General features: G+C 49.6%; 2 protein-coding genes across 12 annotated transcripts; one reads left to right on the top strand and one right to left on the bottom strand.

Moving 5' to 3' along the window:
* Positions 1–200: 200 nt before the first annotated feature.
* Positions 201–18,106, bottom strand: GOLGA2 (golgin A2). Of its 11 annotated transcripts, XR_009186879.1 has the most exons (28): positions 17,952–18,106; positions 16,632–16,751; positions 15,668–15,748; positions 13,174–13,287; positions 12,827–12,870; positions 12,649–12,712; positions 12,160–12,216; positions 11,890–11,970; positions 10,978–11,016; positions 10,649–10,711; positions 10,469–10,562; positions 10,261–10,367; positions 9,261–9,319; positions 8,801–8,939; positions 6,437–6,526; positions 6,222–6,329; positions 5,881–5,968; positions 5,119–5,456; positions 4,718–4,831; positions 3,792–4,037; positions 3,631–3,706; positions 3,305–3,393; positions 2,823–3,038; positions 2,642–2,744; positions 2,449–2,555; positions 2,216–2,369; positions 1,580–2,122; positions 201–1,031 (listed from the first exon to the last, which is right to left on the bottom strand). XR_009186879.1 is itself a non-coding variant. In XM_058302321.1 (27 exons), the coding sequence occupies exons 1-27, from the start codon at positions 18,030–18,032 to the stop codon at positions 1,929–1,931; spliced, it is 3,066 nt and encodes a 1,021-aa protein (XP_058158304.1). In that variant the 5' UTR covers positions 18,033–18,106; the 3' UTR covers positions 201–1,928. The 11 variants fall into 11 exon arrangements, 5 of the variants coding, with proteins under 5 accessions (XP_058158304.1, XP_058158306.1, XP_058158305.1 ...); XR_009186881.1 differs by lacking the exon at positions 11,890–11,970; XR_009186880.1 differs by lacking the exon at positions 15,668–15,748.
* Positions 17,353–27,080, top strand: SWI5 (SWI5 homologous recombination repair protein). The gene is made up of 5 exons (XM_058302327.2): positions 17,353–17,555; positions 18,840–18,888; positions 22,913–23,034; positions 23,763–23,857; positions 26,766–27,080. The coding sequence occupies exons 1-5, from the start codon at positions 17,377–17,379 to the stop codon at positions 26,828–26,830; spliced, it is 510 nt and encodes a 169-aa protein (XP_058158310.1). The 5' UTR covers positions 17,353–17,376; the 3' UTR covers positions 26,831–27,080.
* Positions 27,081–27,218: the final 138 nt, after the last annotated feature.

Raw genomic sequence — 27,218 nt, 5'->3', positions numbered from 1 at the left:
ATTATGACAGCTCTGTCCCCTAGAAGCCCCATGGCAGTCCCTGTGGAATCCCCCTAGCAGATGACAGGCCTGGAAGATCCCTAGCAGCCCACTGAATGTGTACAGACACACTGGGGTTCTAGGGTATCTGGCTAGGTACCCACACCTGGAACACAGGATCCAGTGACCGGTGGATGGCAGGAACAAACAAGGCCAAGCAGTGTTGGCTGAATCCATTTATTCAGAAATAAAAAGCAAAATAAACAGGAGTCGAATCACCCAGGCACGGAACCCTGTCCCCGTCTCCTTCCTCTGTGCTATACTATATATCAATAAATAAGTTTCCCCATCCCCCAAATAATTAATGCCACACTCCACTTGCCAGCCCCAGCCTCTGCTATTATACAGGGGGCTGCCCTGCCTCCGAATATACAAAATGTTACACAGTTACAGTATTTACACTGTGAGAAGGGAGGCCAATTCCACCACCAGGCCACACCCTTGCCTGGCCTGCAGTTAGTGCCAAGTATCCCAAGGGCTGTGTAAGTGCTGCCCAATATGGTAGCTAAAAAAAGTGGGCACCAGTGCCCGTAAGTGCCTCTGAATAAAAGATCCATGAGCCCCCCTGCATTGGGCATGCATGAGCCCCTCCGAATAGAGAACACGTGGGCCCCTCTGAATAGGGGGTGCATGAGCCCCTGAATAGAGAATGTGTGAGCCCCTCAGCCTAGGGGATGCATGGGCCCCTCTGAATAGGGGGAGCATGTGCCCCTCTAAATATGGGGCCCATGAGCCCCTGTATTTAACAGAGAATGTGTGAGCCCCTCTGCCTAGGGGATGCATGGGCCCCCTGAATAGGAGGTGCATGAGCTCCTCTAAATATGGGGCCCATGAGCCCCTGTATTTAACAGAGAATGTGTGAGCCCCTAGGATGCATGGGCCCCTCTGAATGGGGGGAGCATGTGCCCCTCTGAATAGGAGGTGCATGAGCTCCTCTAAATATGGGGCCCATGAGCCCCTGTATTTAACAGAGAATGTGTGAGCCCCTCTGCCTAGGGGATGCATGGGCCCCCTGAATAGGAGGTGCATGAGCTCCTCTAAATATGGGGCCCATGAGCCCCTGTATTTAACAGAGAATGTGTGAGCCCCTAGGATGCATGGGCCCCTCTGAATGGGGGGAGCATGTGCCCCTCTGAATAGGAGGTGCATGAGCTCCTCTAAATATGGGGCCCATGAGCCCCTGTATTTAACAGAGAATGTGTGAGCCCCTCTGCCTAGGGGATGCATGGGCCCCCCTGAATAGGGGGTGCATGAGCTCCTCTAAATATGGGGCCCATGAGCCCCTGTATTTAACAGAGAATGTGTGAGCCCCTAGGATGCATGGGCCCCTCTGAATGGGGGGAGCATGTGCCCCTCTGAATAGGAGGTGCATGAGCTCCTCTAAATATGGGGCCCATGAGCCCCTGTATTTAACAGAGAATGTGTGAGCCCCTCTGCCTAGGGGATGCATGGGCCCATCTGAATAGTGGGAGCATGAGCTCCTCTAAATATGGGGCCCATGAGCCCCTGTACTTAATAGAGAATGTGTGAGCCCCTCTGCCTAGGGGATGCATGGGCCCGTCTGAATAGTGGGAGCATGAGCCCTTCTAAATAAGGGATGCAGGAGCCCTCCTCTGAATAGGGAGTACATGAGCCCCTCTGGATAGGGGGCCCATGAGCCCCTCTGAATAGGGGTGCAGGAGCCCCCCTCTGAATAGGGGGTGCATGAACCCCTCTGAATATGGGGTGAAGGCAGCTGAGGGGAGGTAGGCAGGTGGCTCAGCACATCCCCTCAGGGGCCCCATGTTGCTATTCTAGGGATAAAGGGTGGCAGGGAAGGAGGAGAGGAAGAAGTGGGGGCAGAGCCCCCGGTCCCGTGTCTCTGGGCTTTGCCTGCCAGCATCAGGCTTTTAGATGATGATAATCTTCACTTGTTCGTTCTCATCAGCCCGGTAAAAGAATGGGATGCAGGGGCTGTTGCCCAGGCCTGGGTGATTCTGGGGGTTTTGAATCTCACGTAGCAGTTGCATAATTTGCTGGGCAGTGGGATTCTCAGCTCCTTTTACAGGTTCCCCATCATCTGCCAAATTCACCTCGTGAAGGTCTGAGGAGAGAGAAAGGCAGGGCTCTGAGCACCCTTCTGTGCTCTCCCCTGCTTCTACCTGCCTTTCCACCTTTCTGAGAGGGCTCTACTCACCCTGGCCATTGCCAGCTCCAAGCTCCTGAGGGGCTGGGGGTGTAGTTGTGGCCCCACCAGCAGGGCTCTGGGCAGCTGCCAGAAATTTGCCATGCCATTCATTGCGCTCGTTGACAAGTCTTAATACCAGTTCCTGCAACTCCAGCAGTTTTACCTAGACAGAGATATGCTCAGAACCCCTGCCCCTGCCCCTGCCCCTACCACTACCCTCAGAGATGTTTAGGGCCTCCTACCTTCATTTCTTCCTTGTCCTGGGCCAAGCGGCTAATGTACTCCTCCTTCTCACGGTGACGCTCCTTCATCACTGCCCTCTGATTTTGGTATAAGGCAATGTATTCCCCTGGGGAGAGAGAGGACTCAGATACCAGGGCTCCCCTGCCCCACCATGCAGCTCTCCCTGCCATGGAGCCTATCCTTTCTGCTCACCAATAGTGTCCGTCTCTCCAGATAGCTGGATGCAGCGGTGCTCCAGCTCTTCTACCCGCTCCTTCAGATCTACTTTCTCTTGCATGAGTCCAGTAAAACGGTCCTGGAGCCAAAATGACAGAGTCAGGACCAGCAGCAACTTGCCCCCAACCCTTCTTTGCCTATGTCAGAAAACACTCACTTGCAATTTCTCCATAGCCACCTGTAGGGCCTGGTGGGTCTCCCCAGACACGCTGTCCCCACCGGTCCCGGGGGGAGAAGGGACCTCCAGCCCATGCTGAGATGAGGCCAACTGACGTGCCAGGTGCTGGCAGCGTAGTTTTTGTTCCTTCAGCTGCCCCCGCAGCTGTGCCTGCTCTTCTTTAGCACCGGCTAGGGCGGAGTTCAAAAATGCCACCTGCAGGCAAAAGTGCTTTTATGGAAGGAATACTGAGGAAGAGCCTTCAGTAGGAAAGCCAAAGGGAGCCTTTCCCCTGTCTGGGCCTCAGTGTGCTCACCTGTTGGTCAATGGCTGGGGTGTGTCTGAACCACCGGTTCCCAGGGGAGGTGGAGAGATCAAGGGAAGTCAGAGGGCAGGGAAACCAAGAGTGATTGGCAGGGACTATAGAGGGAGGTCGGAAAGGTGGGGCAGAGACGGAAAGGGCAGGGGCGAGTCAGGCTCACCATGGCCTCTCTGCTATCTAGGTCTTCGGGGATGCTCAGCTCTGGATGATGAGCCTCTTCATCCCTTTCCTCACTGTCCAGTCGATCTCCTGTTGGGAGCGGCCAGAGGGCTCCTCAGACAGACAACCCAACAAGGCGGGTGGAGTGGTCCAGGAAGAAAGCTCACAGCCCACCTCTGCCATCACCTCACTATGCAACCCTGGGCCAGCTACTCCCCAGAGGAAAATCATTAGCTGTCCTAAAGGTCTCACATAACTTCTCAATTCTGTGCTACCACAAGTCCCCTTCAACAGCCCTCTCCTCTCCCTCTGGACAGACCCACTTACCTTCCTCAGGCAAAGCCATCACACCCAACTGGGCCTGTAGCTGCTGGTTCTGCTGGTTGGCAGCTTCCAGGCGCTCCTAAGAGGCCAGGATTGAGAATGAGAAAGGGCACCCGTTACTGGGTCCTCCTACTTAGGGACCCAGCACTCAGCAACTCCCTTACCTGGGTCTCCTGTAATTCCTGGCGAATCATCTCGGCCATGGCCTTGCCCTGAACTTCCTCATGCTGCAGCCGGTCCATGAGCTGAGTTTGCAGCAGTAACTGCTTGTGCAGCATCTCCTTCTCGGTGGCCAGCTGCTGATAGGCACCCATGTGCTGCTGATAGGTGGCCACATACTGCTGCAGGTGGCTCAGGTACTGGTCCCGCTGCTCCTGCAGACCCTGAGCCTCTTTGCTCTTTAGCTCCACCTGCGGGAAGACCCTGGAAGTGAGGGTGAGCCGTGGACTGCTTCCAGACTCTGCGCCCCGAGAGGGAAGGGGGATACAGAAGTCTGCTCAGTGCAGAAATGGTAAGGCTCTGCTGCCTGCCCAGGCCCTGGCCTCCTTGCATAAGGCCCTAGCCTCACACCTCACAACTCTTTTCTCTCATCCTTTTAACTTTTAGGCCAGAGACTGGTGGAAAAGCAGAACCAACACCATATGCCTTGACATGCATTAATCCTCTGTGAGGAAAAATGCTAATCTCCTTGTCAAGTTAAAGAAAATGATGCTTAGAGATGTGAATAGTGACCAGTGCAGCCAAAAGGAGAATTCAAGTTGGAATCCAAGGAGCCTCCCATCCTATCACTATCTCTTTCCCTATAATTGGGCTCAATGCCTCAAGCCAGGAAAATGACCTATGGCCCAAGGCTACCTACTCTAAGAGTCAGAGAGCAGGGAGTAAGGAATAGTCACAGGCTTGGCAGGACTCTAGGGTCACCTGTCCTCCCAGGCCAGAGCTGGCTCTCTGACCTGGGCCTAGAATCCAATTTCATCCCTGTTGCAAACACACACACACACACACACACACACACACACACACACACACACACACAGCCCAGAGGATTGTGCCTGTCTCCTAAGCCCTTTGCCAGTGGGACAGGGGTTACCGTCTCTTTGAGCTCTGCCAGCTTTTCCTGCAGCTGTTCCAGCTTCTTGGCCAGCTCTTTCTTAACATACTGTTCTGACTGCAGGGCACTGGTCATCTCCATATTCTCATTGCTCTGAACAGAGAGAAGTAATCAGCAACTACCCAATGCAGCCAAAGACCCCAGAACTTGGTGTCCCCCTCCACAGCTCAGTTAAGGGTGAAGACAAGTTGGAAAATACGCCCCCTCACCCCACTCACATCTGAGCATGGATCTCACATGGGCACCACTGCACCTGGAGGTCGGCACACCCCACTTTATAGGTGGGAAAACCAAGGCCCAGAGGGTTCAAGTGCCTTATTCTACACCAAAGGACATGGCAAGTGAGGAATGAGGGCAGGTTAGCCAGGGGCGCTGCGCACCAGCCTGATAAAGCCATTCTGCAACTCGACCAGTTGCTCCTTGAGCTCGCGGTTCTGGGAGAGTGCGCGGCTGATGGTGGTGCGGTCGCTCTGCATGCTCTCCAGAATCTGTTCCCGCTCGGCCGCCTGCTCTCCCCAGCGCTCAGCTGCTCTCTCGAGCTCCAGCAGCCGCTGCTCCTGCTCCTGATTCAGGCGACTCAGGCCCTCGTTGTCATGTACCTGAGCCTGCAGTCGCTCTGCTAGGTTCTCTAGCTCCTTCTGCAGCTTTTCAGCCTCTGCTTGCAGCTGCTGTTCCACCTCAGAGTACCCAGCCGGGGGCTCCTGGGGTGGGGGTACAGCTGAGAAAGGAAGCACATAATAAAGGCTTCTCACTTCTGTGTTCTCTAAAAACTCTCTTCTTGGTCCACAGCTCCTAATTCATGCTCCTCACCCCAAGTCCTGCTTTCCTTGCTAATAATTCCTCACACCCATATGATGTTCAATATTCCAAGCTACTTCCAAAGAGTTCTTTTATAGTTCTATACTCAAGACAATTCTGGATGGTTGACAGTGGGTACTCCATCCCCTTTTTGCAGATGGAGACAATGAAACTCAGAGAAATTATAAGACTTGCCAAAGGTCACATAGTAAGTCAGTGCCAACTCCTGGTAACAGAACTCTTTCCCCTTGGCCATAATCACCACCTCTCACAGACATTCTAAGCCATCCTCACCAGCCCTCTGACACCACTTCTGCTCTCAGATTACTCCAGACCCAGCATACCTGTCTCATTCTTCAGTTTAGCCAAACTGGTCTCCAGTTCCTGCACCTGACACATGCTATGCTCCTTCTCCTCCCTCAGTGTTTGCATCTGTCCAAAGCACAGGGAGAAGGAATATATGGATATTGAGGAAAGGGGAGAGAGGAATGAATAGGATGGGGAATGGAACTTTAAATCTGGTTACGGTCTCCCTTTCTACCCCATCTTCAAAAAAAACAAAACATACAACCCCCATTGGCCACCCAGCAAAGCAACGAATAATACCCATTTTACAGCTGTGAAAACAGAGGCTAGAAAGATCAAGTGACCTCTGGGACAGCAGTTGAGAAGGGTCAGACCTTACCTGCTCTGACAATTGCTGCACCTGCTTCTGCCAAATGGCACTCTCTTCCTTCAAAGTCTCTGCGTATCTATCTCTCTCCAATTGCAGTTGCTTCAGGGATTCTGCCAGCTGTAGGAATAGGCACAGAAGTGAGGAGGGGCTGTCACTGGACCTCACCTGCGCCCAGTTACCTGGGGTTCTCCTCCTCCCACACTCCTCCCTCTGCAAAACCTTACCTGCCCCACATGTATCTCCAGCTGTGCCCGCTCCTCCATGGCCTGCTGTAACTGCTCACTGCTATCAGGGGTTCCAGGCTGGAGAGTTAACTAGATGGAGAAAAGCAAGGTTAGATCTAGGGAGCTTAGGCTATTCCACAGAATGACCCCTTCCCCAAGAGGGGTCTGAACTAGGATCAACATAAACTTATGGTCAATAAAGATGTCTACCCTCTTATTATCTTCATGTACATTGGTATACTTTTAATAATCAAAATCATAGGGAAGTGGACTTGACCCAGTGGTTAGGGCGTCTGTCTACCACATGGGAGGTCCACAGTTCAAACCCCAGGCCTCCTTGACCCGTGTGGAGCTGGCCCATGCGCAGTGCTGATGCATGCAAGGAATGCCCTGCCACGCAGGGGTGTCTCCGCATAGGGGAGCCCCACGTGCAAGGAGTGCGCCCCGTAAGGAGAGCCGCCCAGCGCAAAAGAAAGTGCAGCCTGCCCAGGATGGTGCCGCACACACGGAGAGCTGACACAGCAAGATGACTCAACAAAAACAAACACATTGATTCCCGTGCACTGACGACAACAGAAGCGGACAAAGACGACGCAGTAAATAGACACAGAGAACAGACAACGGGGGTGGGGGAGGAAGGAGAGAGAAATAAATAAATCTTTAAAAAAAAAAATCATACACACTCATTGTAAAAAATTCAAACAATATCTAAGTGTTCAAAGTAAATATTTAAAGTCCTTCCAACCCCTCCCCTAGTCCCTTCAAGGCCACATATATGATGTGTATCTTCCCAGACCTTTATCTTTTTTTTTCTTTAAAGATTTATTTTTATTTATTTCTCTCCCCTTCTCCCCCCCCCAGTTGTCTGCTCTCTATGTCCATTTGCTGTGTGTTCTTCTGTGTCCACTTGTATTCTGGTCAGCAGCACCGGCAATCTGTCTCTTTTTGTTGTGTCATCTTGCTTCGTCAGCTCTGTGTGTGTGCAGCGCCACTCCTGGGCAAGCTGCACTTTCTTTCACGCAGGGTGGCTCTCCTTGTGGGGCGTACTCCTTGCACATGGGGCTCCCCTATGTGGGGGACACCCCTGCGTGGCACAGCACACCTTGCACACATCAGCGCTGCGCATGGGCCAGCTCACCACACGGGCCAGAAGGCCCTGGGTTTGAACCCTGGATCTCCCATGCGGTAAGCGGACACTCTATCCATTGAGCCAAGTCCACTTCCCCTAGATCTTTTTCTATAGATATGCAAGCATGCTTAATTAACATACTTTCCAGTTGTGTTTTGTATTTTGTAAAAATGGGACATCATATATGGTTCTGTACCTTCTTTTCGTTTGACATATTTCATTTCAGTGCATATAAGATCTATTAATTTTTTTACTGGTTGCACAGTAGTCCAGTAGTTAAATATACCATCTTTAGCCATCCTCTTACTCTTACTATGGTCATTTAGATGGCTATATTGTGTTGGTCTTAGAAATGAGATGAGTAGGTCAAAGAGCATGTAGCCATCTGAACTCCAGAGTAATCTTAAGCCCTAACTTTTTAGAGCCCTGTAGGTCATTCCTTAGAGCACTTATCATAGGAACTAGCACAAAGAAGGCATTCCATTAACACCTACAAGACAGATAGATGCAAGAAAGGATGAAAGAAGAAGAGGTAATAAGCTCTCCATTTGCTGCCCTGGTCAGACCAGATCTAAAGAATCACAATTAGCTCTGGGGACCAGACTGTAAAAAGAAGCCCTGACAAATGAGATCATAAACAGAAGAGAGCAATCAGGAGGGTGACAGAATGCACGGGAAATATGTGAAGGAACTGGGGCTGTGTGGTTCAGAAAATAACTTAGGCAAGACACGGGAACCCACCCAGCCCCTTTTAAGCATCTGAAGGCCTATCCTGGGGAAGGGATTAGACTTTTCTTGTGCTGCTCCAAAGGGAAGAAAGACGGTAGTGGAAGGCATTACATCAAAGTGGAGTATTGTTCAGTGTAAATAAAGAAAAACTGGAGATAAAAAGGGCTCTGACTCACCCTGACTATCTGGTGGCTATAAGGCCAAAGCATTGGTTTAGCCCCAAGGGGAAGTAAATGACTCCTGGGCCAACTTTATATATACAATGTCCAAAATGATGGCTTTCAACCAAGATGCTTTAATTAAAAAAACCCTATTCCTGAGATTCTGATTCTACAGATCTGGGCAGGGCACCATTCTGTAGTTTTTATTAGTCTCTGGAGATTTTATAGCAGGACCAGAACAAGGACCCGAAGTTCCCAGCTCTTGGTTGAAGGCCAGGATGATCCCCTAGTACCCTGGTCCCAGCCAGAAGGGGCCCAGATTCCCTAGGGCTCCTAGCCCCTCACCGGTCTCATAAGCTCCATCATTTCCAGCTTCTTGTGCAGCTCCTCCATCCCATGCTGCATGGCTGACTTCTCTGCGAGCAACACCCGGAGTTTCTCTTCCAGTTCTGAGTTCTGTTGCTTCAGGTCCTCATTGCTTTTGCTATAGCCAGTGGCAGTGGAGAAAAGCATGGATGAAGAACAGAAAGGTTCCCTCTGGTGATCAACCCTCCTGCTCTGGGCACAGAACCATGAAACTGTGGCAACTGGAAGGGACTCCAGAAAGCAAGAGAGTCATAAGTGGCAGGCCAGAGAAGACATGAGGTATCTAAGGCCACAGCATGAGTTGGTGGCACAGCTAGGAAGCCTGGATCTGCAAATAGCCAAATCTATACTATCTCCTCCCCTTGCCCACGTGTACCCCTTCCACTTCCCACCACCCACCAGGGTACTAAGGCCCCCAACCCACCTTCCCCCATCCTACCTTTGTTTATACAACTCTAGTTTGAGGGTATCGCGCTCTTTGGTTAACTCTTTGTTGTGCTACAAACACAGAAACGTTAAGTCAGGATTGGACAAGCAAAAAGCATAACTTTTGTGCTAATAACAGCAACAACAGTGAAAATTCTTCCTCATACTGAATCACGTGTTACATTTCTTCGAAGCATTTCCAAGCCCATGTTCTCTTTGTTTTTATTAAAAACTCAATAAGGATACAAGACGTAGGCAAAGTGAACTGAGAGTTGGTCAGCGGAGGTCCAGAAATATCAGATAATACTGCTTCCATTGTTATTACTGCTATTCTCATTGTCTGACCATCTAACATTTATTAAGTGCTTTACCAGGCACCATGCTAACATTTTACACACAAAACCCCATTTAATCCTCACATATGAGGCAGTTACTATTATTATCCCCATTTTACCGACAAAAATCCCCTCAGTATTACGTTTAGTCACATAGGCAGACTGGAATTTGACCATCCAGGTCTATCTGACTATAACTATATTTTCTTCTTGTGGGGGAGGGTTGCCATGGGGGGCGGGATTAAGTCTGTAGTTTAACCTTTTTTCATTTTTTGAGTGGATAATACATTCACCTGGACCAAAATTCAGAAGGTACAGAAGTAAAAAGTCTCCTAGTGGTGCTGTTTGTCTCCCGAGTTTCCAATGCATTCTTTAGGACACATTTTTTATATATTCAAGCATATTCCTTTCTACACAAATGGTAATAAACTACATACACTGTTCTGCACCCTCACAGTCCAAACACCATGTCCCTTCTCCCAGGGCCAAAACCAGTCAATGACAAGGATAGAACTCGGGCTCCTGCTCCAGATCCAGTGCGCACTCCAGGACAGCACTCCCAACCAAATAACTAAAGCAGCTAGGAACAACCCATCCTGCTTTCTAGGCATCGAGGCACTCCATCCTGCAGAAAGGGTCCTGGAGGCTCACTGCCCCATCAGGGAGGCTAGGGCTCACCCTGTCCGCCTGCTTCTGCTGAGTGGAGACAGACGACAGAGTACGCTCCAGTTCTCCTACACGCTGGCGAGAAGACTGCAGGCGACTAGCAAGATCCTCTGTCTCTCCTGGGACGAGAGAGGTACAGAGACGAGAGTCAAAAGGACGCCCACTGCAGGGCTGACAGTGTGAGAGGGAGAAAGACAAGAGGGGTGTCCCAGATTCCCACCTGCTTTCTGCCTGACAGCCTGCTGAGTATGAGCCAGGGCAGTCTGTAACTCGGACTTCTCAGACACGAGAATCCCAATGGTCTGGATGTGAACCTTTGGGAGAAAAGCCAAACAAGTACTAAAAAAGAGGAAAAGAAATATTTCCTAGGACATGAGGGAACGCCATATAGCCCACTTACCTGCAGCTGTTCCCTTAGAGCTACCTGCTCTTTTGCAAACTTTTGGTCAAATTTCTTCTTCTCCTGTAGGATGATGGGGGGAAACATCCCTTACTGGGAAGAGGTAGAGATGCAACAGCAAAGGGCGTGCCCCTACAATGCCATCAATGGCCCAGGGCAGGCCCACCAATGACCCAGATTATCAGGGATTCTGGTGGCAGATGAGGAATAGGATGCGGGCCCTTTGTTTCTCCAGACTGGGAGTGGGAAAGACACTGGGGCCTCTATGTCTGAATCCTCCCCCAAAACCTATCAGCCATGTAGAGGAACAAACAAGGAAACCACATTACTTTCTCCAGTTGATCCAAAACATCTTGTTTCTCCTGTTTCTGTAGAGAGAGCCAAAGCAAGGTATCTGAGGTTGTCTTCCTTTACAACATTCCCAGACCAAGAAAGAGGAGGCAGGTAGGGGCCAGGAAGGGATTTTAAAGGAAAAGTTCTCAGATCCCATGGAGATTTGAATTGACAAACTCTTCTCAAGTTCCCAAGAAAAGAGAACTTGGGTCTTCCTTGGTTTGTACTCCCAGCGATGGAACTGAAAGTCTAGAACCTGGAATCCTTCTAAAGGACAATAATATAAACCTCTAGAAACGGAGTCTGAAAAGGGAAAGACAACCCACCTGCCAGCTCACTCACGATTTGAAAGGGCGCATTCATTCAGCAAAGATTTACTGAGCATATACTATGGGCTGGGTACTATTCTTACTAGCAGGGACAGAGGAATGCAAAGGATAGACAAGATCCCCACATTCCCTAACATTCTAACAGACCTTTCAGTCTTTGCTTTTTAGAGCTCAAAGATACCGTAATTCTACTCCTTCAGGCAACTGAAGGCCAGTGAAGAGAAGTGACTTGTCCAAAGTGAAACCAAGCAACAAATTAGGCACTAAGTCAGGGCTGAGACACAGGGCTCCTGACAACCAGGCAGGCTAGGGCTTCTATTGAGAGGCCACAGCGCCAGGGCAAGACAGTGGGTCAGGAGAGCAGTGCCACTGGAAAAGACAGTGGGTCAGGAGAGCAGCAAGAGAAAGCACCAGGCTGCGTGCTCAGTGCTCTGGGGTCCCTCCAGCTGAGACGTAGGCCCCCGGCACTCCACTCTCCCTTGGTACCAGGGACCCCCAGCCCCTTTCTTCAGAGCCCCAAGGGGAAATTGGAGCCCAGGATTGGCAGCATGGACTCAGGGGACCCCACTGGACTCTTACCAATTCCTCTATCTTGTTAATGAGTTGATTGTTTGTTAGATTGCTGGAATCCAGGGCTACTGATAGCTCTTGGTATCGGCTCTGAGGCGCATGCAGAGAGGAGGAGGAGTGGGAAGAGAGTTGGGGGAGAGGTAGAGAGAGCAATCGTTAAGGTTGGGGGGGTGTGTCTGGGCTGTCTCAACTGGCAGTGGGGCACCCAGCCCCCACTGTGGGAGGAGGTGGGGGGACTGGCCTGCAAGGGTCACCAGGCCACAGTCCAGGGCCACTTACCTCCAGATGCTTCATGTTAACAGATGTTAGGCCCTCACCATTGAAGTAGGATGAAGACTAGAAGAGATTGAAAGATCTCACATGGAGATGCTCTTTGTCCCCAAAAGCACCTGAGCTGTTTGACTTCCTTTTTTCCCCACCAACTGGCAAGAGTTTATTTTATGCCAAATTTGGGCCTATCTTCTTACAATCCCTTATGCCACCTTTCCGTGGTTCTTATCGTCCTATCCTTCTTCCCCACCTGAGTAGCCCTCCTTCTGTACTTTCCACAGTAGGATAAAAGGATGTAACCAATCTTGTGGTCCAACTCTTTCACTTTTACAGCTTCAAAAGAGGAGACTCAGAGAAGTAGTGACTTGTAGTGACCCCACAGATCAGCAGGTCCCGTGATCTTTCCCATAATAGTCCTGCCCTCCCTCTCATGAGGGAGGTTTCCATCATACTTTCCTTCCTCCTTTCTCCACTCCTGGGCCCCAATTTCTGGCGTACCTCAGATACGAGCCCATTGAGCTGTTGTGAAATCTGTCGCAGACTCTCAGTAGATGACATAGTCCTAAAGATGAAGGCACAGGAGGTCAGGGGTAAAGGAAGCTCGAAAGGAAAGAGAGGGTCATGGGCAGTGACATGCCCCAACTCCCTTGGCCTAACCCAATAAAGAGATACTCACTTATTTTCATCCAAGAGAAGAGGACCAATGTCTGCATCATAGTTCTGTTTGGGAAAAAACGCTTTAAGTGGTCATTCAGTTTCCCGTAAGAACGGCCCAGGGTAGGATATAAACCAAGCTAATTCCAACAACCTTCCACCTCACCCAAACCTTAAGGAAAAGCCCAGTCTTGGCCTCTTGGCCTCCCCCATCTCAGTCCTCAGGAAGGATGCTTGGTTTTAGGAACCAAGCTACCTGAAGAAAGCAGGAGAATCCAAAACAGATATAGTCCTTTAGGAGGGAGAATGGGGGCAGTCGTGGTACAAAGATATAGTGGGGCAGCGGGCAAAGGGGGAAAAGGCACAAACCTTAAGTGATGCCATGCTAGTAGTGCATGGGGAACTAGCACAGGGGAGATGGACACCACCAGCAAGTACGGTGTCATCAGCAGATGAAGCAGGAGTGGCGCAGTCTTGGGGCGCCTGTCACAGAACAGAGCAGGAGGTTAGGGGGACATGCAGGAAAGAAGGCACTGGGATCCTATGGCAATGAGACATGGACACAGGGATGCAGAGCGGGTAGGACAGGTATTGCTGCAACTGGAGTGACAGTCACACATGCCGGCAGCCTCTCTGGGGTACAGATATGCGCCCAGGCTCCAGCCACTCTGCAGCATTTTAGACAGCCAAAGCTCAAAACAGGGGCTGCATAACCTCCTTCATGAACTTGTTCTCTCTGGATCTAGGAAAAAGTACCAGGCTCTGACATGTAGAAGGCAGAAGGAAGGTATGCCAAAGTCAGAGAGAAGAAAGACATTATTCCTTCAGAAAGTTAGTTTGTGCCCCAGTGTGACCTGAACCCTCAGCCCCGGCTGGACAGAGGTGAGCAGTTATGAAGTAAACATGGTCAACATAGCTATCTGTCTCTTTCTTCTGCATTCTTCCTTTCTTCCCTCCAGCATGGGGAAGACGGCTGACAAGCTGAAGCCTGACAAGGGAAGACCGTGAGGGAGCCAAGGTCTGACAAGAGAAGCTGGGTTTGGGGAAGAAGAGGCCACACCCACCTCAGGGGAAAGGGCTGCCTACCCTCTGGACCCTAAGTCTCTGGCCTCTGAAAACCCAAATCTATTACTTTGTGCCTCAGAAGGGAGTGTTGTGGAGCCTGAGAGAGCTGAAGAGGAGCAAGCTGTCTCCGCACATTTACTGTCTGTGCTGTGACCTCTGACCCCAGAACTTGGTGCTGCCTTGCTACCTTCAACAACTAAACCTACAGGAAATAGCAGGGATCCAGTTGCTGACTAGGCGTGAGACTTTGGAGGAGGCTGGTACTCCTCACCACAGACCCTGGCAGGCTCTGGGCCCCACCGGGCATCCTGATTTCCCACTGACCTCTAGGATTGGACAAAGGAAAACTCATAATAAGGGGAAGATGGATTTTTCTGATGACTTGAGAACAAAAAAATCTCCCCTAAATTTTTCTAGTTTCTCTCTGTGCCTTACAGAGGAACCTAGGCACAGAATCTTAGAACATTTACAGCAGACTAATATTTTTCCCATGAGAAACTGAGACACCAGATCCCCTAAATGACGAGATCATTGACAGAGCAAAAGCAAAAGGCATGGATTCATGACTCTTGCGGGTCTGTGCTTGTCTCATCATGCCATGCCGCCTTTCCTCTCAGTCAACAAGGTGAGTCACAGCAGCTTGACAGACCTGACCGCCTGGGTGTGAGCAGTCCTGGTGATTTATTCTAACACCAGCCAACAGTGCCATTCCCTAGTCCCTTTTCCCATGCCTTCCTTGAAAAGGATCTGGCTCCATTCCAGCCTTCCCTCTCTACCTTGGCAGATGTTTCCCAAGTAAGTTAGTTAAGGGGTACTAACAATTATATCTGGAAGAGGTCAGAGGTCATCTCCCAGCCCTATGCAACCCAACACCCTGCCACTCCAGGTTCCCTGCCTTCATGGAAGGTGCTCTGTGAGCTTATGATTCTGGACATTATCTGCACTGCTCCCTCTGTTTGGAGTTCCCATCTCCCCCACTCTCCACATGGATGTAAAACTATCCACCTTTTGCCTTCAAACCAGCACCAATGCCATTTTCTCCAGCCTCAAATCCATTCAGAACCAACCTCGACGTCACAGAGCATTTAGAATGTTGCCACATTCTACCTCATTTACTTCAGAGGGGGTCTGCCTCCCTCCATGTGCACCACTTCTTGTTCATCTTCTCCGGTGTCTAGCAAAGTGTCTTTGCTCCCAAAGGCCCAATGAACATGGCTAGGTGTCCAGGTGATTTTTAAAGGAGTCCTAGTCATTCATCTGGTTAACCTCACAGCCTTTATAATTAGTTCCTCTGGAAAAAACCCTCAGTCCTTGCAGCTATAATGCATACACACTTTCTCTCATCCTTACATTTCCTACACTCAAACCAAAAAGAATTCATCAATTCTAAAAATCACAAACTTTGATGTGGTCTACTGGTTCTTTGGAAACAGATGCCCTATAGGCAAGGCCTAAAGTGTTGTTGCTGTCCTTTTAAATCTCTCTTGGTCTGATAGCATAGATGGTCATTCAAACTCAAGGCCCAAAAAGCCCAAATCCCTGCTCTGAAATTTATTCCCAAATTACCTTTTATCTTAAAGATGTACCTCCACCCTCTCCAAGGTAATAAAAGATGTGGGGGAAGGAAAAAAAAACTCAGTCAATCAAGCAGGTGAAAAAGGAGACATGAGCAGGCTGAGGGTTAATGACAGCAACATAAAATAAGCCAGAGGCGAAGTATCCCCCAAACCAGAGAAGCCTCAGGGGCATGCACAGCTGGGAGAGAGCAAGCCAGAGAGGGGTCTCGGCACTGCCTCACCTTCCACTTGTCCAATGGGGGTAGTGCTACCCCATTGGAGCGGTTAAGGTCGGACACCAACACCTTCAGAAAGTCCTGAATCTACAGGAGGCGAAAGAGGGAAAACAGGGGCAGGGGGGGGGGAAATAGAGAAGTGACTTAGAAAGAGGCAAGAAAGTCAGGGGAGGAAGATGGGGTGGGTTCAGGGAAATGGGAGGCTGAAGAAGTTAGGGGAAGGGATCAATACCATGGCCTTTGCCATCTTTCCAAACAGGCACTTGCTGCCTTGCCAGAGGCAGAAATCAATGCACACACATAAATGGAAAAGGTCATTGAATGAAGCCGTCAAAATACAGCAGGGGAAAACAGACTTTTGAGTAAGGGCTCACTTGAACAAAGTGGGCTACAGCTAAAAAATAAGTTTCAAAGACACTGCTCTAATCCAGAAACATCATCTTAACATAGGAGAAAAGGGAGAGATTTTCTCGAGGTCACCCAGTAAGCTGGTGGCAAAGAGACTCAGAACTCAGTGCCCTAAACCTAGTGCCTGGGGCTCTCTGCATCACACCCTGGGCTCTTTTGAGACTTCCTAAAGGGAGAAAATGATGGCAAGTGCCAGTTAGCAGCTTGGCTTCTCCTTGAGGCTGGGAATGAGCAAAATCACCTAGGCAATAGCTAAAATAGGAACTACCATTTACTGAATGTTTACTCTGTCCCAGACCCTCTACTAAGGACTTTATATATAAATACAGAAACTCCTTTAAACTTCACAAGTGTAAATAAAACATTATCCCTGTTTTACAGACATGTAAACAGAGGCCTAAAGATCTTAAACAATTTCTCCAAAATCATACCCCTAGCAGAGGAAGACAAAGCCAGAATTCTTAACCAGTACTTGATACTTTCTCTTCCACAGTCTAAACCAGTACCCTCTACTGCACCTTCAGCATCCCGATCCCAGGGAGGCTGACCAGCCAAGACTCACATCCTCAGGCGAGTGGCCACCAGAAGTTGGTATCTCCGGGCTACTGCTATTTTTGATCTTTCTTTTCTTTTTGGCTCCTGCAGGAACACCAGGGCTGTTCCTCTGCTGAAATTCTCTTAACTGCAGAAAGGAAAAAGACACTCATGAGAAGTCTAAGCCCCTATACGCCATCTGATTTAATGCCACCACCAACCCTACAAGTGTTATAATTCTCATTTTTAAAAATGCCATGACATGTAACATGGCTTTAAAAAAAAAAAAAAAAGGCAATAATGGAATTTAAACTTCTAACTCCAGGCTCTGGAATTCTGCTATAAATCAGTCACTGTCAGGGGCAAAACAAGAGATATACATAAAAAAGTAACGTTAACTGGTAAAGACCAATACATCGTGAGATTTAGAAATCAGATACCAGGACTCTTTCTTAAATATCTGTACTTTATATCCCAAGCACTCTTCGGAGTACCCTAGGTGAAATTCATTCAGTTTCCCAGGATCTCTTCCACAGATTAGCAAATCTCACTTTAAAGAGCACTGATTGAGGGGAGTTCTGGTCCCAGAATCACAGGGAATTAGAACGTGAGGCAGAGAACTTAAAAAATTTTTGAAAGTCTCTCTGGAGAGTAGAAACCTGGGAGAAAACCAAAGCAAACAAATAGGCTCTCCCCACTGTCACCCAGTGATGTTGTAAACGTTTCAAGATCACGGGTGAAATTTGGGCTTTTCAACCTGTCAATGTCTGAGGATGCAGTACAGACCAGCATATGGAAGTTGGAAACCTCTGGGCCTATGCCCCATAGTCCAGAGGCCCCTTCAGGCTGAAAACCTGCGGGACGACCACAGAAACCGGAAGGGGATGAACACACAAGGGGTCTGGGTCGGAAGATCAAAGGCTGGTCCTGCGGCGATTATGATAGTTACGACGTAAGTGCTTTCCGTCTCTCCTGACCCACCGTCGAGTCGCCTCTCCGCGGTGGGGGAGGGCAGCGCAGCGCCCGTACCGAGGTCCCGGGAGATCGGGAGCCCAAGTTGGCCGGGAGCCCAAGGTGGCCCGGTTCTGGGCGGCAGGGGGCGAGGGCTGCTCCCGGTGCCGGTGCCGGTGCCCCGGGGTCAAGAGCCCAAAGTCACCTGGGAGCGACCGGCTAGGGCGAGGGCTGGGCGGCCGAGGGGGGCGGGACTGGTTGAGAAGACCAGGTGGGCGCCAAGGAGAGCCATGGGGTTCTCCCCAGTGCCTCAGGGGCGGCTCAGACTCTGGTCACGGTGAGGGGGTTGGAGGGGGCGTCGGGGCTGGGTCGGGAGCCTCGACCCAGCGCGCTTTACCTTTTTCTTCGCTGCAGCCAATTTGCTCTTTCGGGTTTCTTCCGACATCGCGGAAAGGGGCGGGGTAAGGGGGGGCCACATCACCGCGATCCCGGCAGACACTTCGCAATTGCTTCCGCTCGTTACCGCGCCGATGCGGGTCTGAGCCAGGGAAGGGAGGGACCAGGGCGGTCCTAGGCAACACAGAATGTGGGCGTGGCCTAAATGCTCCCAGCTCATTGGGCAACGAGAAAGATGAAAGAAAAGGGGGCGAGGTCAGACAGCTGTGAGGGTGACCAGAAGGGTGGAGTCACAATGCAGGCTGCGCGCGCAGCCGCTGTCACCGCCCACATTGGGGGAGGGGCAAAGGCGGTTTCTCCGCCCACGTCAGGGGGCGGGGCTAGGCAGCTGTCCTCCTACTCTGGGCGGAGGGGCGGGGCCCGCTTTTTCAGGGTGCGCGCGCAGCTTGCTTAGTGGCGCTCCTGAGTCTCCGGCGCAGGTTACTGGTTACTCGGCAGGCCTAACGGCCCTCTCCGGCTCTCGCCCTGGACCCTTCTGCGCAGCAGACTCCCCCAAGACGGGGGCCCCGGACCCCAGGGCTCAGGAGGTGAGCGAGGAGCGGAGAAAAGGGAAGGCACAACCCCCCAGAGTCCTTTTCCTGACTCCTCACAACTGCCGCAGACTTTCTTGCCCATTCAAAGCCCCCCCAACGACCTACCAGAGGTCACCTCCAGACATTCCCCCCACCCCCATCAGAACCTCCCCTTCCTACCTACCCATCCCTCGCAGCTGGATCCAGTCCCTGTCGCTTCTACTTCCCAACTTCTCCCCCCACACCCCCACAGTACCCCTTTCGTCCCAGAACGGTCTCAAGACCCATTCAACGTTTTCCCTCGGATTCCTCTCCAGATCTCAACCAGGACTTTTCAAAAGTAGCCGCGGGAACTTCCGATCCCCTGTGAGTATGGTTCCCCTTTCCCCCATATTCGCACGCAGCTCGCTGTTGCCCTTCTCTCCATCCTCAACAGCAGCTGTACTCTTAGCTCACTATCTTCCCCCAGAAGACCTTAAGCTATTGTGCTGAGAAACTTCAGTCATTTCTCAATCCCTCACCTTGTCAACCCTGCACCTTTCTTTTCTTCCTGTCGGCCAAGCTTGGAAGAAAAATCATTGTCGTCCTGCCCTGTCGGAAACCAAATCCTCTGTTGGTGCTTGGAATCCCCTCCCCTCTACCCTCTTCCTGCCTCCCCAGATGCATGTACTGTCTCCAGCCATCTCACCTGCTCACGGTTTCTCCCCTCACCCAGCCCTGCCTTTAAACATACCATAACTCAATCAGAAAAATGCTTAACTACTAATACTGTCTCCTCTTGGGCAAACCACCCAAAAAAACACGGCCTCCTTTGCCTTCTCTCATCCCCTTCGATGGGGTTCCACCATCTCCCCCATTTTCAAATTGATCACGAAAGACTTGCCATTGATTTGTTCACTCAACGTTACTTAAGCAACTGCTGTGAGCTGGGCATCAGGGATGCAGTGTGTCAGACAGTCCCTGCCTCCCAAGGAGCCACAGGCTGAGGAGGGTGTAGAGGCAAAATTCCCAGGACAGTATGAACATGTTTATGTGAGGGGGAGCCCAGACTTAGGCGCACAGGGAGGGTTCCCCAGAGGTTCTAAGGTCAGAGACAAGGCCTGAAGGACAAGCTGGAGGTAGGCCAGACAGCATTGGTGGGAAGCCACAAGTTTGCCAAAAGTACCAGGCTGATTGTACTTTTCTCTTTGGTACGTTGATGTTACTTTCTCTTAGAGAAATTCAGTATTTACTGTCTTTGACCTCCCTGATCTGACTGCCAAAAGTACATTCATTCCCTTTATTAACAAGTCTTTTATTTTACTGGGTACTTTCTTTATCCCAATCAGCCTGTTTGATTCATCTTGCTGAACCCTCCCAACTACCTTTGAGGCAGGGCAGTTATCCCCATTTTATAGGTGAGGACTCTGAGTTCCAGAGAGATTAAAAATCTTACAGTGTGGGAGTGGGGGAGCTGGGGCGTTTGAACTGAAGCAGTCTGACTCCAGATCCTGAGCTCTTCTTGACCAATACCTTCTTTGGGCCCCTTTGAAGGTGACTTTTCCTAATCTACCTCTGTTTTCTTTGCCCACGTGACTAGCTCCTCTGCCTCTGGTTTCTTCTTATATAAATGTGGGTGTTTCCTTACAGTTCCACCATCCTCTCTCTGTTCTTTCTACACACTTCCTCAGAGAACTTGAAGCAGGCTAGTAAGATAGAGAATCAATAGACGAATCTGGAACCTGGCAAGAAGTCCACGTGGACATCAGTAACCCCCAAGATGGCTGCTGGAAGACCCCCACCCCCAAGATTCTGCTCTCCAGAACAAAGACTTATTCTGGAAGCCAGGAGAAGCCCTGGATATTCCCCAAGGACTCACTGGGGGATTGATAGGTGGGGTAATCAATCAAAAAAGCAAACAGCTAGAACCCCTCCCCTGCCATTAGCAAAGAGGTAGAATAATTAATAGTTTGTAAAGCAGCAGGCCAGAACTTTCTCCTGTCCTCCATGCTCTCTCTCGCCTCTGGACCTGTTCCTGCCTTCTGCTCGCCACTCTCGCCATTTTTCCTCTGCCATGTGGCTACACAAGTAAACCTGGGCATTTATAATCTATAATGGGAAATTGTAGTCTGTAAATCAGCCCACTTTATCACTTTTCAACCCCTTCTTTTCTCCCTAGGACCCCTGATCTGTTATTTTCTCCCATTTGTCGTCCCTCCCTACCCGAATAAATTACTGACCTAACTCACCCGGCGTGCTCTTAAAATTCATTTCTGCAGCATAGCCAAGAACCTAAATAAAATCCGGTAACAATCTCACTCCCGTGCCTTCAACTTGTGTCAATGCAGATGATTCTCCCATCTCTCTCTAGCCCTGCTTCTCTCTGGACAGCTGCCAGCCAGATACCTCTGCCTCCCCACTTGCCCAGTCTGAAACCACCCTCTCACCCAACCAGGTCCAAGAACCAGCACCCTCTCCAACCATCCTCACATCTTGACAGTGGTCCTCCAGTCTCTCAGAGGGGGCACTGTCTCTCTAACAGCACCACAATTAATAATTTTTGTTCTTTTTCACACCACTATTCCTTACGTTACCCCATTCCGCCCCCACTGAAAGCACTCTCCTTCCCTCAAACACATTGTGCTATCACCTAGCTTAGGGCTTTGGACATACTGTCCCCTCTGTCTAGAATACTTTCTTCCAACTTTTTCTTTTGCCATCTTTTTGCCTGCTCATCCTTCAGTATTCCGCTTCCCCGGCCTTCCCCATACTCCTGGCTCAGCTGAGTCACCCTGTACTTCAACTTCAGAGCACTTTTCAGACTTGTAACTAGTTGATTAACTATTTGTCATTCGATAAATATTGAGTGCCTCCCTATGTGCCAGTAACTATTGTAGACACTGTGGAAACAGCAGTGAACAAAACAGTAGTCCCTGTCTTTGTTGAGTTCTATTTTTTTATTTTTTTTTCTTTTCTCTCACCCCACCCCCAGCCATTGTCTGCTCTCTGTGTCCATTCACCGTGTGTTCTGTGTCCGCTTGCATTCTTGTCAGCAGTACCGGGAATCTGTGTCTCTTTTGGTTGTGTCATCTTGCAGCATCAGCTCTCCCTGTGTGTGGCGCCACTCCTAGGCGGGCCGCACTTTTTTCACACGGGGCGGCTCTCCTTACAGGGTGCAGTCCTTGTGCATGGGGCTCCCCTACATGGGGGACACTCCTGCATGGCATGGTATTCCTTGCATGCATCAGCACTGCATGGGCCAGCTCACCACACGGAGTAGGAGGCCCTGGGTTTGAACCCTGGACCTCACATATGGTAGGTGGATGCTCTATCAGTTGAGTCAAATCTGCCTCCCTTCATTGAGTTTACATTCTAGTGGTTTAAGGCAGACAATGAAAATAACATTGATGAAATGTGTATATCAGATGGTGATAAATGCTATAAAAAAAAATCAGAGCAAAAGGATAGCAAGTGATTGAGAAGTCACCATCTTAGACAGAGTGGGCAGAGAAGGCCTTTTGTATGCAGTGACATGTGAGTACAGCTGTAAACGGAGATGCCTGAGGAAAAGCATAATAATTGTTAGGTTTTTATATTTGGTACTAGGCTCTGTGTTCCATGAAGACTGGACCAGGCTTGATGGCTTGTCCATGGCTAAGCTCCTGGAGCCTTTCCTAGAGCCTGACAGATAATGCTCACTCATTATTTGTTGATAGACTGGTTAAAAGCCACAGATCTAAAAACAGGAACCATGTCTTCCTCGGTCTTTTCTTGTATGATGTGCAGACTCTTCATCCAACAACATTCCTGAAGAATAGCCTTTCCAGCATTTAGGGGCAGAAAGGGCAAAGATAAACTGTAGCCCCAAAGAAGTATTTTGTTATCCAGTGAGATAATAAACCCAGAGACATAGCAAACTTGAGAGCCTAGAGGGTGACTGGAAGCAGAATTCTCTGGGTCAAATTGGGGCCCAGCATTAGGTCTATTAGGGTTGGGTCTGCCTGGGAGTAAAAGAAAACCCCAGATAACAGTAGCTTAAACAATCACCAGGGACCCAGGCCTCTTTCTTGTCCTGCCATATCCTCAACCTGTGGCTTCTTCTCCCTCATCTTCCAAGGTAGTCACTCAATTCCAGCATTACCTCTGCATTCGAGCCTGTAAGAAGGAGGAAGAGGCGGAGAAAGACATGCCCTCTCCCCTGAAGGATACACCACTTCCGATTACATTCCACTTGCCAGAATGTAGTCATAGGGCTCCACCTAATTCTGAGAGGGACTGGGAAGTGTAGTCTCATTTGAGAGGGAGGGGGATTTCTGTTACCATGGCAAAAGGGAAAGTGACTCATGGACAATTTGAAGGCTCTGAATTATGGATAGTTGGTCAGTCCAGTCAATGACTTTCTGCCACTCAGTGGCCATCCCCCAACTCTGGCCAGGTTGATGGAGCCAGCGAGGAGTCTCTGCAGCTTGACATTCAGAAACTGAAGGAGAAGAGGGACTTGCTGGACAAGGAGATCTCCCAATTAATATCTGAGTAAGTCCCCTTTGCTGGATTCCTTGACATGGTTAAGAAAACTTTTGATTACTGCCCAGTAACCAAAACTCAGTCACACTAGCTTAGCATAAAAACAGGACTGTGCTGTTGGATTCAGGATGATTCAGTGGCCTCCAGGGCAGGGAGGCTGGTAAGCCTCAAGAGTACCTAGAACTAGGAACTGGAAAGCTGTCAGAAATGGAGGCGGTCACTCTCCCAGTCTCTCTCTTGCGCCCCCATTCTCTGTCTCTGCTTCCATCTACACACACATTCTGTTTTCTCTCTGCTAGTGAGGTTTTCAGTCTGTCAGGGAAGCTGGCTGTTCTATAGCTCCTGGGTTTTACCCTGCCTCTTGCTCCAGCCTCATGGCAGAGACTGAGCAGTCTTTAAATCTGCATTTCATATTTGAGAGACCCTGACTAGCCGGCTGGTCCATGTACCTGTCTGTGGGCCATGCAGTTGTGGCCAGGGTCACATAGTACTGATATGATTAGGGACTCCACTGTAAAGATTCCAGGAGCGAGAGGCTGGGCAGAAACCCTGCCCTCCTCTTAAGCTTCATGGGGGCAAGGTCTGTCTTGCCATCACTATTTCCCCAGTACCTAGCACCTAGTAGGCCCTTAGGAAAGACTTGTCAAATAGGTGCCTTGTTAACTGTCTTGAGTCTTGAATCCTCATCAGCTTTCTTAAGGGGTCTCTTTCTCCCCTCTCTCCACCCCTCACTCCAGAGGCTACAATGTGGATGAATTGGAGAACCACATCTCCCAGCTTCATGAGTATAATGACATCAAGGATGTAGGCCAGATGCTGCTTGGCAAACTAGGTGAGTAGCAGGACTCTGGAGGAGTGATTTGGGCTCAGGGAGTCCCCATCTCCAGAGTGGGTGGATTTTCTCCTGGGCCTTCTCACTTTACAGTTGCCTTCTCATTTAATCCTCAAAATCTCTGTGAGATGAACATTATGAGCATTATTATAATTCCATTTTATTCCTGGAGAAACAAAGACATGGAGCCACTGGGTCATATTAAAGCCTGAGTAAGCTCAAACCAGGATTTGTTTACCTGTCTAAGCCTTTGTCACCCTACTCTGCTTCTGCTGCCTCACTAACATATATACAGGTATTTTCTATCAGCCAGAGAGGCAGAATTTTAAAATCCCCTCTTTTGCTCTTATCCAGCCAGTAACAGGCACCCATCTTATATGCACAGATAGCAGCATGCAGTAGTTTGATGCCAGTGGATATTGGCATTGAGATGTGGTATGAAATCAGCCACCTTTCCTTGCCCAGAGGAGAGAGCAGCCAAGTGCCCACTAGAAGGGTTATGATTCTATGTGAAACTGCAGTTCATAAGCTGATTGAGTGCTGGTTTCCCTATGTCACCATCCTACCCTTCTCAGCTGCCCCACTCTCCAAACGCCCCCACCACCCCTTTTCTCACCAGGCCCTGCCCTCCCTGGCAACTCTTACTTGAGTTCCTGGGTTTTTGTCTAAATACAGAGCTTGCTTTGGAGCTGCAGGCAGGCTCAGCCACTTGGGAGACTAAAGGCTCTCAGTCTTCCAGGGCTCCTTCAAGGGGCTGAAATGCTAATCGGGCAGAAAGTGCAAGGGCAGCCCTCCCTTTGTGTCTTTAAAGAGGTATTTTGGAATCACCTTATCCAGAGAGCTTAAAGCAAGGTACAGGTACCTGTGTGTCTGGGACAGCCCACTCTGGAGGTAAGGAAATGTGTAAATGGCCTCACCTTGTAAAAACCTTTCAGTCCCATTAACTGGCTGTGATTGTCGGCACTCTGGTGTTCGGTGACCAGTGATGACTCAGAGGGTGTTCAGACAGGGGCTGTCCACCCAGTTGTTATATGAGTTTTAACAGTTGTTCCAGAAATGCTTGTTAGCAACCAAGCAAGGAGAGCTTCTCTGTTTCATTGGGGAATGGTTCCCACAGTAGGCGAAGGAGGAAACAGGAGGGAAATGTAGATAGATGAAGAAGGGAGGATAATAAGGGCCCAAGAATAAAGGACTGTGAAGGGAGTGAAGCCTAGTGGTTAAGAGCATAAGCTCTGTTGTTAGACAGAAGCCAGCCTGAGACTGTCACTTCCAGGTCCTACAACTTGGAGTGGGCAGCCTATCCTGCTGTGTGCCAGTTACTCAGCAGGGTGCTGGGGACACTTTTGGTGGAGCAGACACTTGAAAGTCGGTTCTCATGTAGCTTATGTTTTAGTGTTAGAGGTAAGGGGTGGGAGGGGGAGGATGGTCAATGAGTAGATTTAAATTTAAAATTTAAATTGCGTTTAAATTTTAAATTTAAAATGTATTGAATGCCATCAAGCAAACTTAGCATAATACAAACTTGACTGGGCTTTGTCCCCATTTGCTGAGACGGAATCTGTGGGTCACTGGAATTTCCCAATAGGAGTGTCTTGTTATTCGTGGTGGGCCCAGGACCACATCTAATATAGTTGATATGCTAAGGACTTGACCAGGTGAGCGCAGTCACTCCTATAGTCTTAGGGTGGGGGCTGACCACACCAAAGACCAACCGTGTGATTAGGAGTCTGGAAATTGTGCCCAGCGTTTGAGACAAGATTCCATCAGCCACGCCTACCTAATGAAACCCCATATAAACTCAGGACACTTGAAGCTCAGATGAGTTGCCATGATGGATAATAGCCATCTCTATGCTGGGAGGGTGACTTGTTCTGACTTCACATGGTGAGCACATGCAAGCTTGCACTTGAGATCTTCCCAGACCTCACTCTATGTATCTCTTCTTTTGGCTTCTTATTTGTATCCTTTTACTACCATAAAACTATAATTTTAAGTATACCACTTCCAATGAATTCGGTGACTCATTCTAATGAATTTTTGAACCTGACAGGCTGGTGGGAGCCCCCAGGTCTGTAGGCAGTTGGTCAGATATGCCGGTGGCGGGGGCCCCCACACTTGAGACTGGTACCTGGAGGGCAGTCTTGTAGAAGATTACCTTTAACCTGTGGGGTCTGAGTGAGAATTGAATTGAATTGAGTTACTGCAGTATTTGAAGCTGTTGAAAGTTGCAGGCATTTTTGCAACCTACATAGAAATAAAGAGCAGAAATGGGGAGTATCGAGATGAACAGAGTGGCAGGTGGGGGTAAGATAAGTTGAGATAAAGTGATGATAAGGAAAGGCCTCTGCAGAGAACACATCCTATGGAAGGAAGGAAGGGAGGGAGGGAGGGAGGGTGTTTGAGGGAGAACAGCGGGAGGAACAACGTGGAGGTTCTGAATGAGCGGACCTGGCCCAATGGCCATGTTAAGGAGTCAGCGTTTTGCAGCAGGTTTGGGATACAATCCAATTTACATTTTAAGTTACATTTTAAGTAACTGACCTAGCTGCTCTTGTGTAGAGAATGGATTATAGGGAGCATCATTTCACTCCTGTGAAATGGAGTGACGGTTCAGTGAGTCCTGGCAAGTCAATTATTGAAAACAGTATCTGGCACATGTAGAGGCTCAGAAGGGAGCTGTTACTATGGGGATGGCCAGGCAAGACCTATAGAGGAGAGAACCCTAAGAAGTGACAGGAGGTTAACTTTTCAGGAGCCAACCAGAGAAGAAGGAAGAAGATGTGGGTGTGGGTACTGACTGGAAGCCAGAGTGTTGGTCAGGGGTGGCTCAGGGCAGTGATGCTGGGGACAGGACTTTGGCTACACTCACTTCCACTTCAACCCACTAATCAGTCATCCTTTCTTTCAGCTGTGATCCGAGGTGTCACCACCAAAGAACTGTATCCTGAGTTTGATCTGGACATGAATGACTGAGCAGAAGGCTCATGGGACCGGTGGACATGGACATGAGGAGCAGGGAGAGCCCAACCAGTGCATCTCACGGGGTTTCCTGTGAGGAAGTGCCCAGAGACTTTTTCTTAGAGAGCCTAGGCTGTATTTCTAAGGGAGCCTGGGGAAGAGGGAGACAGGGAAAAAGGGAGACAGGGAGAAAGGAGCATTCCCAGCTCCAAGGTTCCTGAAATGTCAGGTGTATGTCTCTTTATAGATAAACATTTGCAATCTCTGTGTGATTCTGTATACTGATTCCATCTCCTCTGATAACCCCCTGATCTTGCCCAGGAGAAAGAGAGAGCCTGCCTTGGATTATAACAGGCTTACACGTGCTAGGCGCTGTGCCAAGTGCCTTCCATCCATTATCTCT

This window comes from Dasypus novemcinctus, chromosome 8, assembly GCF_030445035.2.
Source record: "Dasypus novemcinctus isolate mDasNov1 chromosome 8, mDasNov1.1.hap2, whole genome shotgun sequence".
Classification (NCBI taxonomy): domain Eukaryota; kingdom Metazoa; phylum Chordata; class Mammalia; order Cingulata; family Dasypodidae; genus Dasypus; species Dasypus novemcinctus.
This window is presented reverse-complemented; position numbering and strand designations above follow the sequence as displayed.